Below are 14,647 nucleotides of genomic sequence, written 5' to 3'. Positions count from 1 at the left end.
TTATCTGTGCATTTACCGGCATTTAATCGTTCATCAGGTGATCGACTTAATCAACCAGACACATCTGCTGACCAAGGATTCCCAGAAAATCGCCAACCTCAAGCACGTGCAGGAGCTGATTGTGCACAAGGATCCAACGCTACTGGACAATTTCCTTGATGTAAGTTGAGCATGTTAATACCCAGTTAGTATTTTAACCCATTATCCCTAACCGCCCTGAATCCTCCAAAATCCTTTTTGCAAATTGGAGGAATCTGCAGGATTGAGGTTACATGGCAAAAGTGCGTTGCTGATTTCGGAGTACGCACTGTGTCAAGGTCTTAGGCAGGACCTTGTGTTGTTTATGCTCAGCCGTGCATAAATTTAGTCCTTGATTATACTTGACATCCTCCGCACTGCTCCAGGATGTCACTGCCTCAGCCTCAGCCTATTGACAGACATAGCCGGAGGATTTTGCAGGATTCAGGCAGTGGTCACCCCTCCATGGACCATATTCAAGAAATAACGGAGGAATTTGCAGGATTGAGGCTATATGCTATTTTTCCATGAGGCCAATTGGAGGATTTTGCAGGACTGAGGCTACATCCTAGCAAAAAGGCCTAGGGAGTTACATGTAGGGTTAAGATGTTGTAATATTCCCTGATGAATTCATTAAACCATTGAGTAGTCAGTGGTTTTGAGTGTTAAAGGGAGTTACACGCAGGGTGGTTATTGGCAGTACATGGACTTCTGGTATAAAATGGACCTACATATGTACATGTATTCCAAATTGTAAAGTTAACAGGGGAACACAAGAATCATATGGGAAGGGAGGATAATGAATCAAATTCAGGGGGGGGGGGGGTTCGCACCACCCCCACCTGAAAGATTTCTTTGTAGTGTAACACCACTGCTGCCTGTTGTATCTGGCATCAGAGACTACATGTAGCAAGCATTTCGAGACAGCTACAATGTACATGTACATGCATTTGATGGTTAAGGCCAGAGTCCATCATTTGCAGCTATCCCAAAAGTAACTGGCGTAATTATTGTTGAAAAACATACTTGGTTGAAAGATAGTAAGGGGACTAAACTCCCTGTGAAATTATTCTTTCTGGCAAGCTGTCATTTTGAAGAAATCAACGAAAGAAGGCCTTTCCAACGGTGCGTCTTAAGAAGCACTGTTGAAAATTTCCGTTAGTAGTTCGTTTTTTTATTCGGCGAAGCGCGCGCAAGCGTTGACACGACGCACCCGCACGCGCACTTGCTATAATTCGTCGGATCGGTGCGCGACATCGCGTAGCTGCAATCGGCTCAGTGAGAACGTGTCTTGGACGCTGAATTCAGGCCCAATTCAAAACATGATTCAGCAACTTTTGATTTGAAATCAAGATCCTAGAATGTTGTTTTTCTCGAAATATACAGCTGAAGCTGAGCTGAAACTCAGGTTAGTTGTTCAGCACCCTTCTTTAGATTTTGAGCACTTTCGTTGAGCTTCAAACGAACAAAATGCACAAATTACAAATGATGGACTATACCTTTGAACCTTGTGGTCTAAAGGTTTTTTTCCTTGAGGGTTCATCAGTAGACTAGGAGTTTCCAATGTCTCAAGATATAACCAGAATTAAAGTTGGTGCTTATTTCTTCCCCATCATAGCATAACAATTGGTGTTTGTCATTGTCAAATTCACAGGAAGTTCTTCAGTTTCAGCACGACAAATCGGCAGATGTCAGAAAGTTTGTGGTTGGCTTTATTGAAGAGGCATGGTAAGATTTTATGAAATTACAAACTTTTTTAGTGTCCAAAAGGGGTTGGAATCTAGGCCCCCCCCCCCTCTCAGATCTCGGCCATTGAGTGACGAAAAATTATGAAACTAGGTACAAGCATAGAAAAATTATACCTGAACATACCCAAGAAATGTCATGACTATAGGTCAAAGGGTTTTGGAATTAAGGCTAATTAATTATTCATATGCACGAATGGTAATTCTGCTCTGTGTACACAACGTATATATGGGGAAATTCAGTTTTCACGGCGCCTGAAATTTTTTTGCTGCGCGGCAACTCGTGGTCCGAATATTAGGCCTATGTTTTTGGTATCAAAAGATGAGCAAGGCTCCAGGTTAAAAAGTCAGAACGGCTCGGGTCGCGAAAAACAATTTTTTTCAAGGCTATCTTGGAAAAAGTTGAAGGGGGCACCCCCCCCCCCCTTTAGGGTAAAACTTTGGAACAAGTACATGCATGGCATATGAAATGACCAAAGAGAAGAAATAAAAGTATAACTTGTAACGTTTTGTCTTTTAACAGCAAGAAGGACAATGATATGTTATGCAGCGTGATTCCGCATCTGAACCTGATGCTAAGTGATGCAGCACAGCATGTGGCGGTCATTAAGAAGGTCATCCTGTGCAGCATGCAGCTGTACAGAGTTGCTCTCAAGGTATGTCAAGTAGACAGATACAATGTACTCTAAATTTGTTCGTCATCGTTGGAAGTATATGAATGTTTACTTTTTACAGTATAATTAAAAATTTCCACAATCATAAACTACAGGGTGAGTAAAAAAAAAACGAAACCGAAATGTCGGGACCATTGTTATAGTGAAGTTCTGCATGTAGCACTGTCAAAATCTAGGATATGAAAGCCCAATTCATAAGCTTTCTTTTAGTACAAGAATCATTCAAATCACTCATGTACTTTTCAAGTTACGGAATTTTAAACACAACCACCATTCTATAGCTCTGTCCACGGATCACAAGAAATTAAGTGTTCTTTCAGCAAAACGAAAACAAATCCCATAGGGATGTGTGTGAATTGTTTTTGTTTTTGCTGAAAGAACGCACACCTTTTTTGTGATCCGTAGAAAGTACTTTAAAACGGTGGTTGTGTTTAAAATTCCGTAACTTAAAAAGTACATCAGTGATCTGAATGATTCCTGCACTAAAAGAAAGCTAATGAATTGGGCTTTCATATCTTAGATTTTGATGTGCTTACAAGCAGTACTTCACTAAAACAATGGTCCCGACATTTGGGTTTCGTTTTTTTTTACTCACCCTGTAGAATTGCCAAATACGATGAGAAATATGACATTACTTGCCAAGGGAGGGCTTAATTTCGCAGACTTGTTAAACAAATTTTTTTTTAAATCAACTAATAAGAAATTCCACAACTACTTTTTGTAAGCTGAATTTTCTGCTGCTCTGCATTTTTGGTAATCCTTACTTTTAGGACACCTCTATTTTGTGCGAGTTCTGTTCAAAACTGACTTTTGCAGATGACTGTCCAATACCAAAGTGACTTTTGCAGGCTAAAGAAGTCTTTTTTCTTCAGACAAACTCACGTTAGTTATAATTTTGAAAGCACTTTCAAAGAAAATGTGACTTTCCTACCTTTTTTTGCAGTTCGCCATCTTGCTTTTTAAATTTATTTTCTGTTTGTCATCGTCGTCTTTAACCCCTCATAAATTAAAACCCTGCCCTCTTTCTACAAAATCAAACCTGCTGATATTCAAGAGGTGTCATTGCCAAATGTTCGAGTGTGTCATGAAATATCAGAATGTCACTTTTGAGTGTCATTTAGTCAGCTGTTTTGGTGAGTCTTTTAACCTTATAAAGGAAAGGGGTCCTAAAAGTAAGGATTACCGCATTTTTTTCTGAGTAGTTTCACTCCCAATGCTTAAATGGTTTGTTGGTACACTGAAGAAGATGGGGGATGAATTCAAATTAATGGCGCTTTAACTGTTTTTGTTTCTTTAAGTGGTTGGTCAACGCCAGGACGTTTGGTGAAGAGATGGAAGCAGTCTGGGACCAGATACAAGAAATCAAACGCAAGGTGTTTATCATGCTGGACTCGGAAAATGACGGGTGAGTCTACGTCTAGATTCGAATGGAGCCTTTATTGCCAAACGATATTTGCTCAGCGAAAAACAAGTACACGTAAGCAGCAAAAGTGTCAAGCAATGTATGTGTATATTGCTTGTGACCAGCAATCAGCTGATTTTTGCTTAGTGTCTGAAATTTCTTGGCATCAGTTTCTGCATCGAATTGGACCCAGGTTAGAAAAACAAGGTGCTTAAGATGGAAAGAGAAAATGATGGGCAAGTTTTATTGATCTCAAAATTATATAGGATGTCGAACGTAAACAGTTTATCTTAAGGGCATTCTGTAAAAGCATTGCTTAAAACCCTCCTATGGAAACGTGCATTGTCAGCCTTGTTATTACTAAGGTCAATATTGGTCAAGACCCCCATTGGTTTGTACACAGTGTGCCAGGAGGTGAGGAAGAAAATTTGACCATTGGTGACCTATTAAATAGTAGGAGGGTTAATGTTTTGCCAGTCTAGAACCTGGGCCTCATTTCCAGCCTGTGCTAGCGCTTACAGCAGTTCTGCACTTACAGTGGTCACCAGTTTGTGCTATCCCTGTAAAGACACAATCTTTAGCTACGGGGTGTACGCATGTGCACAGTTCTTAATATACCAGCATGACCAGTGAAATGAGAAAATCTTGCTATATGGGCTCAGTGCATACTTTCACCGTTATTCCCTCAACGGCAACAAAGGGAGAGTTAATTGGGGGAGACCACTGGGAGATACTTTTGAGCGCATTGCCATCAATGCCTGACACATACGTGAAGACGCTATGGCTTTGTGCACATTCAGCATAAAATAAGTCGTGCGTACTTGGCTCTATTCGGCATGGACCAGTATACGCGCATGGTGTGTCCCATCCACTTGGCTCTTGGAAGTGATAAAAAAAAACGCCCTCTCATGTTTGCACACGGATCCAATACAGGTAGAAAAGGTTCTTCACTTAGTTAAGCAGAGCCATGAATTTGGGCCCTGGTCTTTCTCTGAGTATTATAAGGACACCCTAGTTTGAAATTTGACCTCTTTGGCCAACCTGGTTTGATATTTGCGTCGAGAAGTATGATTATGCAAACAGTGTTTTTAAGTTTGGTTGAATCCCCCCCCCCCCACCACAACAACAAAAAGAAGAAAATTAAGGGACCCCGGGGTTTTATTTTGATGGCAACCAATTCGCACCCTTCAGCTTAGGTGAATGAGGCAGGATTTGATTCATTCATTTTATTGTGAGTACTGATATGTGTTGTTTGCAGCATCCGTACTCACTCCACCAAGTACATGGAATCCCTCATCCTGGTGGAGTCTGCCAGAATCCAAGGATCCGAGATCCCCAAGAAACCAGAAGCAGATATGTCCCTGGATCAGGTACTGTACATGTTTATTATTTATACTATTGTCCATTGGCACTTGCATTAACCCATTCGCTCTTTTCACGCTTCGCCATAGGCATGCACAGCCTCAATCTGGCAACTTTACACAATAAAAATAGCCGGTTCAGTGATCTGAACCCGGACACGAAATCACTGAACCGGCTATATCTATTGTATAAAGTTGCCAGATCGAGGCTCTGCATGCCTATGGCGGAAGCATGAAAAGAGCAAATTGGTACATGCATTACATGTGTATTTTGTATTTATTCTCTGGAGAATCCATAAAACCATGCTGTGCAGGGATGGTTTTGGGATCGTAGGAATATCAGACAGGTTGGTTTTGGGTTACATGATTTGCTAAACGCATGCAGCAATGCGCACTTGAAAACTTGGGTTCCTGATCATGTACGTGTTTAAGCAGGCATTTCATGGAATTTGTGTAGGCAAACCTTTGTTAAAAACATTTACATATATTTATCGTCTCAAGTGATCGATTCTGACAGTGCTTTATGTGATCCCTGATAAAACTTCTTCATCAATCTTTAACATTTTTCCATTGCAAAAAAATGCCAAAATCACTCATTTGGTGTGTGTTGCCAACGCATATGTTTGTGACGTTCATGGGCGTATCCATGACAAAACGCGGGTCCTACGCATACGCATTCTAGCGAAAACTTGTACCTGAACCGCTCATCAAGTGTCGTATATCTGCTGTGGTCTTAAGTCTGGCATACATGCAGTCGATTTATTTTACCCCAGACACAAAAGTCTTGACAAGTACATGCACACTTGCTACATTTCCTGTATGTCGCAAGTGTAACAATTAAGTACATTTCAACTTCTACAACTTGGTGCAGTTGGAAGGAAGAAAGGACAATTTTATATTTCAGTTCCTTATTTTTAGAATGATGATTATCTTTTGCAATCAACAGATTCCAGAGGAGCATGGGCTTTTGAAACGTGATGAACTGGAGAAAGATGGTCTGCATGGCTTTGAGCTGTTGCTAGATCTGCTTGCCTCTCCTAGCATTACTAGGTAAAAAGAAATCTTCAGTTTTCATGAATGGATTCTTAAAGAGAGTGGGGACACCCTCTTGATTTCATCAAAGATTCAATTTCAACTACAAACCCCAAGCAAAAGATACGCATTTATAAGAAAAATGTGATGCGATCAATTTAAATGTGTTTGTTTTTGGGGGTTTTTTTTGAGATTTTTGAATAGAGATATCTTTCAGTATATGGTGAAAACCCCATGTGAATGCGACCTTCCGTTCAGAAGTTATGGGACTTAGAACACAGGCAGATCAGAAAGAAGAAAACAGAGAAATCAAACTGAGAAATCAACGATTCAAAATTGAAGTGTTTATTAAGCAACAGTAAACATGCTTTATTTCAGGTTATTGAATATTAACTCCTTATCAAAAATGTCACATTTTAACTACTTTATCATGAGTTTTTCTTGGAAAATATGCATTAAAGAAGACATACCAGTATGTAGCGTTCCAATTGTACAAAAAAAAAGTTTCATTTTGTAATTTCCACCCCTACTGACCTATTTTGGGCTGTATCTTAAAATCATAATTGCCGACAAATGACTCATTTAACTTGATAGCATCACAAATCTTGATCAAGAAAACCACAATTAAAACTTTGTGGCTTGTACAAGCTACCTCAGAAGTTCAGGATGACTATTCTTTTTTAATGATTGTTTACAGTGTGAACCTGATGGCATGTATGGGCTCCCTTACCACCATTGCCAAGCAGCGCCCACAGTTCATGCCCAGGGTCATCCAAGCTTTCGAAACTCTCCACGGTAAGCGGACAATTAGAAATTGTTTGTTTCAGGTCGTATTAGATGAAAGCATATTACTAACAATTATCCAGATATACTCTGCCATTTGTTTTGAAGGCCATGTTCAAACTGGCTTTGTCGGAGTGTGTGTGATGATATGGTTACCAGCCATAAATTGAAAGGTAACCAGTGAATGGAACACCTGTCGCTGACTTGGAAGTGGAAATTAGTTGCGTCTAACTACAAGATTTTGTTTCTCCCTTTTCAGTCAACCTACCACCAACACTGGCTAAGTCACAAGTGAGCAGTGTCCGCAAACACCTGAAGGTAATATCTCATCTCTGGTTTGCCTGTCAGACATTCTGTCCGTCTGTCGGCCAAGCTTCATCTTCCCTTTGATTTTTTTCATGTTTATTTTAGTGGTTAGTATTTCTGAATCTAGGATGTGTATTTTCATCACTTAACCAGTTCACGCTAGGATTATTTTGACAACAGAACGAGGCGCAGGATTACTTTTCACTCAACCGCAAGCCAGGCAGGTTGAAGCCATCACGCTCGGGCAGCACACTCTACTTCCGGCCTCGCTCACTGCGAGCGGGTCGCTGACAGATATTTTCCAACCTCTCTGTGTTTATCTGTCATCCGTTGCAAATACCGCAAAACCCTTGCGAGTATTCACTGCATCCGGCACAAACTGGTTAAATACATGTGTTTATACTTGGCAATAGGCAAACTTGGCAATAAACAAAATTATTTGACCAATTCAACATTTTTAATCAAAATCATGCAGCGATTTTGGAAATGTGTTCCTAGCCAGGCCTCAATTCGAAATCTGTTGACCAGACTGGGCATGCAATCACAGAGCCCCCTTCAATTGCCAAAGCATTGTGTGGGCTAAATGTACATGTATTCAGATAATCCGTCACAGGGCAGTTGCTTGGTACAGTATCCAGCACAATACTTTCTCCATTGAAGGTGGCCCGTGAGTGTATAGTGATCACGTTCCCCGGATAGCGAGATGAACTCTTGTGTGTTTGTTTTATAATAGATGCAGCTACTGAACTTGTTGAAACATCCGTCGTCAGTCAGTCTTCATTCCAACATCACCACATTGCTGACAGACTTGGGAGCATCAGAAGCGGAGGTGGGTTTTTCTGTGATCATGTAGGACAGAGAAATTTTAGACATTTATTGGACATGTAGGACATTGACATTTTAGACTTAAAACTTAATTAAACTTCATTTTCCTAAAGTTCCATCCTATGTTCCTATGTGGAACCCTAATGTTCCAACAATGCTAACCCTTCCATATCCTTCATTATTATTTATATCAGGCTTCCAGCGGTAAGAATAAATCAGCATATTGTATGCTTTTGTGAAACGTACCGGATGACAGCAATAATTTTGATATTGTTGGGCGCGCCCTCATCCAGGCATTTTTGCTGGTTCCTGCACCTTAAGAGCGTAGAGACTCACAGTTGTCTAGCACTCTACAGAGCATAGCGCGCAGTACCGTCGAACACAGACGCCTACACAGCGAGCATGCAATAGCGCGCAGCAGGCCAGGTATACGCGCACTGTTGTCAACAATTAAATGGCAGCTTCAAATAGTTTGACGAAAGAGGATAAATAAAGATGAATCAAGTCAGCCTGATATAAATAATAATAAAATATTGGATGGCTTTTTGGGGGGGATACAAGAATATACTGCACTAGCTATGACAATATTGCACTAGTCTTCGACTCATGCGATATTGTCGTAGCTTGTGCAATATATTCTTGTATCCTCCTCGAAGCCATCCAATATCATATTGATATCTGAAAGGAAATTTTGGATTGTAGCCTTGGTGCACGAACAGAAGAGGACACTTTTTGACCATTTTGAGAGCCCAGTCATGGCGCTAAGTACGCACGGCTTATTTTATTCTGAATCTGCACAAACCCACTGCGTCTGCATGTGAGCATCAGGCGTTGTCAGCAATGCATTCAAATGTCCCTTGCAATGGTCTCTCCAAACCCTCCCTTTGTATCCATTGAGGGGGTACTTGTACATGGAGTCCACTTTGCAGAATGAAGGAAAGTGCAGGTCTGATGGAGCTTGTTGCCCAAAGTACTTAGAGTATGAAATTGGTTTCCTGGATAAGAAAATGTCACACTTTGCGACCGAAATGTATAGATTGACCCACATGTACGTACGTGACTATATTCATCTGCATGTATTCAAACTTGTAAAAATCTTCCCTTTGAGTGTCAGGCGTATGTGTCGGTGGCATTCAACAGTCTTCGTAACTCTCTTTATCCCACAATGGATGTGAAACATGTCGTTGGCTTCAGCCGCGTATGTTGGTGGGTGGGTTGGTCGGTGGACACTTTACTTGGCCGTATATTGTATTCATGCAACTCGAGTATTACAGCTTTGCATTCGAAGACCAGTTTTGCAAATACTGATGTGCATGCGTCTAATTTGCATATTTTTGATCACCCCCCATTCGTTTTCGTATTCTGTACTCTTGAGGTACCGGTACGGCCCAGGTGCACGGACGGTGTTGTAAGCCGTCTTCACACGTTACCCGGCCTCCGAGGGCTGTACTACTTGGTACTTGTTTTTACCATTGATGGGTTACTTGTTCTCAGAACATATCACTCTCATGGAAACAATACATGTATGTTACATTGACACCATTTCAGATTATTAAAAATCCTCCAGGTTCTGGGGGATCTTGTAGGATTGAGGAAGGTACACCCCACAGTACAACTTTACCTTGAATCTGTTGCCCACTGGAAGTTCAAGTATTATTAGAGTATACCGTCAGTTTCCTCCATATAGTGAAGTTTTAGGATTTTGGAAGTTTCCTAGCAAAAATGCAAAGGGAGTAAGGATTGATAGAAAAAGATCATTGTCATAATGTCAATTTAACGGTGGATTTCAGATTGCAAAGAACACGCCCAAAGTACGTGAGAGCTTCAAGCGTCCCAGACCAGCAGATGATGAAGGGTCATCTAGCAGCAAGAAGCCAAAGACGACAACAGTGAAAACAGTATGTACTACACTATGCTATACTATACTGTGTGCAAATGTGTTCAACTACTATCTTTTTGTTGCAATGGAATGCTGTAACATTGTGATTGAGCACATTTCCAACAAGATCTTTTTGGGTCATTTGGAGATTGTGGGTTGAAGTCCAATCTGTGACTTTGTGGTTTGTGTGTCCCTTGGCAAGACACTTTACCTCTAATTGCTTGTCTTCACCTAGGTGTACATGGGGTACCAGTGAGGTCAGACATGGCTCAGAGATTAGCCGTTTGTGCCAAAATGGCAGCATTCAGCTGTCCACTCTGTAGGGAGTCGTGATGGTCTAAGGAATGTTTAAGTGCCCAAAGAGCAGGGGTAATAATAATGTAAAGAGCTGCGATCGTAATATAAGGATAACATAAGTAGTCATCATTCTTATTATTGCTTTTTCAAACCCCAACCTATATGTCACAACCAACCTGCTATATCCAACAAAACAAATGAAGTTACTCGATTTCACTGACCAAACTGTAGTGCTGGGCATTTTTCGAATAATATAGTGTTTGATTATTGGCACTTGGATTTGATCAAATATTTAATCATTGAGGTAAAAACCTTTTATGAATATCATGTATGTGTCGGTATATTTTTTTTCAAGTGAGCTGATACTAGCTGATATTTGACAGATTTTAAAGATGCAAATTTGGGCTAATCTTCCTCACAGGAAGCTATCAAGTCATGCATGTAAAGTGGCTGTCCACAATACATAGTGGCATTTGACAAACAATAAACCACTCAACTTATAACAAATATAATTATATCACAGAGCTTTTTCTTCAGCTTCTCCAGACGGCTCACATTTTTTAAATATTTTATTTGGTAAAATACTACTCAGATATTGAGTGGATGATCAAATATTCAGATATTCTGTATATTCAGCACAGCCCTAAAACTGTCAGGGAGTGAAATTATAATGGATGGGATGATGCATGAATGAATGATGAATTCAAGGCAACATTTGAAACGGCTGCCACTCACGTACAGGAATTACAGCCACCATGATTTTTTTCTACTCTCATTTGCAGATCCAGCAGGTGATGGATGAAGATGAGATGGGTCGGGAAACCCCCATCCACCCCTCCCTCCTCCCCTCCATGCCAAGCACCAGCAAAGCCGGTGTGCAGCCGCCGGCCAAGGTCTCTGTTGTGGATTTGTTGGCAGAGGAGCTGACACCTTTGCTACAGAATGTGGAGAACGTGGCAAACCTTGTGCTCATCAGTATGGTCAGTAACAGTACCATAGGTGTGGTGAAGTCCTTACAAGTCAATCACTAGCCCATCACAAGCCATTCAGTCTCAACTCAAACCGCTGTGACAAAGGCATTCCTTTGTCAGTGTCTATCCTCTTTTCCCTATGGGCTCCGTGCGCCAACAAAAGAGGGCGCGTTTTTACCACTTTCAAGAGCCCTGTGGACGGGACACACAGCGTGGGCGTACTGTACTGAACTGGTTTGCATGCCAAGTACGCATGACTTTCTGAATAAGCCAAAGCTATTGGCCACAGCATCTCCATGTGAGCATCAGGCGTTGTTGGAGTGCGAATACGTTCCAGTTTAACTTGCGATGGTCTCCCAGACTAATCCCCGCCCCCAATAACTTTCGATCATGGGAAATACGCAGATGATGGACCGGGAACCAGTCTAGGTCTCCCCCAACTCTCCTTTTCTCGCCGTTGAAGGAGTGCTTGTTCACGGAGCCCATAACTGACTTGTAATTTGACTTGTGACAGACTAGAATTCTGCAGTTACTTGTAGTTCATTGTATAGCTCCAACTGGAAACCATCTCTCAAAACTAAAATAGATCTGCCTCACATTTCTTGTAAAGTTTAATGTGAAATGTTTGAGAAATTTGTGAATTTTAGAGTTCATTTATGATATAGGAATGTAAGTCTTCAAAAGGTTTCATATAAACGATACCTCAAAAAGGTCCATGTGAAATACAGTTCTTCCAAGACCAGCTATATTAAATTCTCATTTCAAACAGGCCACAATTCATGCTCTGAACCCTGTGACCGACGTAAGATATGATTTGTGACAGGTGACGTTGCCAGATAGCATGCCCCCACAGTTCCAGTCCACCTACACCCCCATTGCGGCGGCAGGAACCGACAGCCAGATCGGCCACTTGGCCCGCATGATGAGCAGTCAGTTTGCGGCAGCAGGCATCAAACCACAGAATATGGAGGTAAAATTTCTAAAAATATTGCTCAGTTATTCTCATCAAGTTGAATAATGAAATTCACAGGAGCAGGATTTGAACCTTTGACCTCAGGGCTCTACCAACTGAGCTTTCCACCCCATGTTGGGGGTTCTCCCAATTAGTCAATGTCTTTCTGCAAGGGGTGCGAGTCAGAAGCCAAACACCCATGTGTGCAAAATCATGGATTTTATTTGATTTGATTTGATTTCCGTGCTTCCTAGTAAAACCAAGAAGTAAACCAAGTAAACTAAATATGAATGAAGTAAACCATTCAAAAGAAATAAATGAACTGAAATAATTAAATGAAAATTTAAGTAAATAAAGTTAATATAAAATCTGAAAAATAAAGAAGAAAGCACGGAGGCATTTTCTTGAAGCGAAAGCTTGTACAGATATGCCTTGTGCAAACGATGCTAGGAGCATAAGCAATGCTGCAAACCTGGTAAATAAATAGCAAACAGGGATCACTGAGAGAGGATATGCCACTCTGATTACAGTATTTCTATTATCTGTCTTTTTGGTTCAGGAGATAATCACTTCTCAGATACTGTATTACCCTATAATTACCAGGTTGGACTCTCTGTAGTTGCTGGTTTTGCTTCTTTGAGATTCAATTTCCGGTAGCGCCTGATGTTCTTATACCAACATTAATATTATTTATATTGATGATGATTATTATTATTATTGTGGTTTATTAAAAGAGTGCTTATACCAGCCTGCAGGCTGAATTAAAAGACACTTGACTGAAAAAGTTTAAACAATAGGCATATATCAAAGTAAAAGAACACAAATACAATAATTATACAATGATAAGGAAAGGAGAAATTCAACATGAGTTGAAAGATAAGAAAATTCGGGGAGGAAACAGATACTATTGACATTTTAAATGTCATGAAGTGTGTCACAAATCATAATTTGTTAACGTAGGATCTCCTCATGTGAGCAATTTACTAGTGGGTTAGATTGAGGGATTGTTCCCTTTTCTGTTGGGGGACATTTTGAGACGATTCTAAATAGTGCTGTGCAGCTCTAGTTTGATTTCACTAGTCAGATAGTCGTGTAATAAGTACCTGTAGTCGTGACTAGTCGATTTGGCGCGACTATGTGCCCTGATTAGTTCTTAGGAAATACCGGTACATGTAGCTCCGATTGATATTTTGCATGTTAAGTGCGGAAAATGCAGTGATAACTAATGAAAAGCCAACTTTCTGTGGGTAAACACATGGACACGATGATGTCCCGACCCTCATTCTGTTTGTGAAAAATGTGCACATGCACGTTGACTATACTGTCAGGCATCAGCACATGAAATCAATTCATCAAGTTTACCTTAAAAACTTGTGGCATAAGATATTTGGCACAGCTACACTGTACCAAGTCGCAGAGCAAGACTAGTCGCGACACAAGACTAATCATTGGCCAAGACCTGTTGCTGGGCGCGAACTAGTCGTGCCACCGCAACTTTTTAAAAATGGGGATTGTGACTGCGAATTGTGGTCACCGGTAAAGACTAGTTGCACACCGTTAATTCTGAATAGAATTGTGACTTCTTAACTGAGCCATAGTCACTTCCAAATCGCTCAGTTACTGTACATGTACATATGCCCACCTAAAAAATCTTGTACATCTGCGTTTGTTCAAACAATGAGTTTAAAGTCATTGATTTCTTATTCTTCAATTAGGTTATTGAAGAAGAAGAGGCAGCTGATAAGGAGAATAAGTTGCAGGCACAGAAGCCAACGGGCATTCCTGTACTAGGTGAGAACTGGTTAATGGGTTTTTAATCAGCTGTATATAATTTAAAAGGAGCACTGCTCAAAAACAGGTGATTAACTCAAATGGATCATTAAGCCTATTGCAGAGAAAGTTGTCTGTAACGTTTATATCCTGGCTATTTAAAGCCACATGGGATCATTTGCAATTATCTGGAAAAGTACTGACCGATTTAATGACAGAAACCTTGGGACATTTACCAAATACCATGTGAAGTAACTCCACCCAAAAATGTTTCGTTTGGCATGTTTGGAAGAAAACTAACACAAAAGGTGGTTTCAAATGGGTGCCATCAGCCACAGTTTTTTGCGTGTGTTAACCACGGAATCCAGTGAAGAGACACAAGAAATTCTGCATGCGTTTCCTCCGTATTCTCAAACTGTATAGGATCCACTGACCTGAAAGTTTCAAGGGAAGATACAACATTTGCCAACATCAAAGAACAAAATGATTAAATTGTTACGAAATATTTTACTCAATTGTTAGTGAATGACAGTCTAAAGCATCCTGTAAAATCTTGGCTCCTGGTGTTGTGACATTTTTAAGAAAACTTGTATTTTTCCAATGCTGGTCGGCCGATCATCCTTTGAGAACAC

General features: G+C 40.6%; 1 protein-coding gene across 1 annotated transcript in view; it reads left to right on the top strand.

The window, feature by feature from the left end:
• Positions 1-14,647, top strand: part of LOC119740592 (symplekin-like) — a 35,624-nt gene that overhangs the window by 2,473 nt on the left and 18,504 nt on the right. The window contains 13 exon segments of the mRNA XM_038215945.1: positions 38-160; positions 1,673-1,746; positions 2,287-2,419; positions 3,736-3,842; positions 5,098-5,209; positions 6,147-6,250; positions 6,930-7,027; positions 7,275-7,333; positions 8,055-8,150; positions 9,937-10,044; positions 11,105-11,302; positions 12,117-12,263; positions 13,961-14,036. Coding sequence (XP_038071873.1) covers positions 38-160; positions 1,673-1,746; positions 2,287-2,419; positions 3,736-3,842; positions 5,098-5,209; positions 6,147-6,250; positions 6,930-7,027; positions 7,275-7,333; positions 8,055-8,150; positions 9,937-10,044; positions 11,105-11,302; positions 12,117-12,263; positions 13,961-14,036 — 1,435 coding nt within the window.

Source organism: Patiria miniata, unplaced genomic scaffold (genome assembly GCF_015706575.1).
Source record: "Patiria miniata isolate m_02_andy unplaced genomic scaffold, ASM1570657v1 HiC_scaffold_5, whole genome shotgun sequence".
Lineage (NCBI taxonomy): Eukaryota > Metazoa > Echinodermata > Asteroidea > Valvatida > Asterinidae > Patiria > Patiria miniata.
This window is presented reverse-complemented; position numbering and strand designations above follow the sequence as displayed.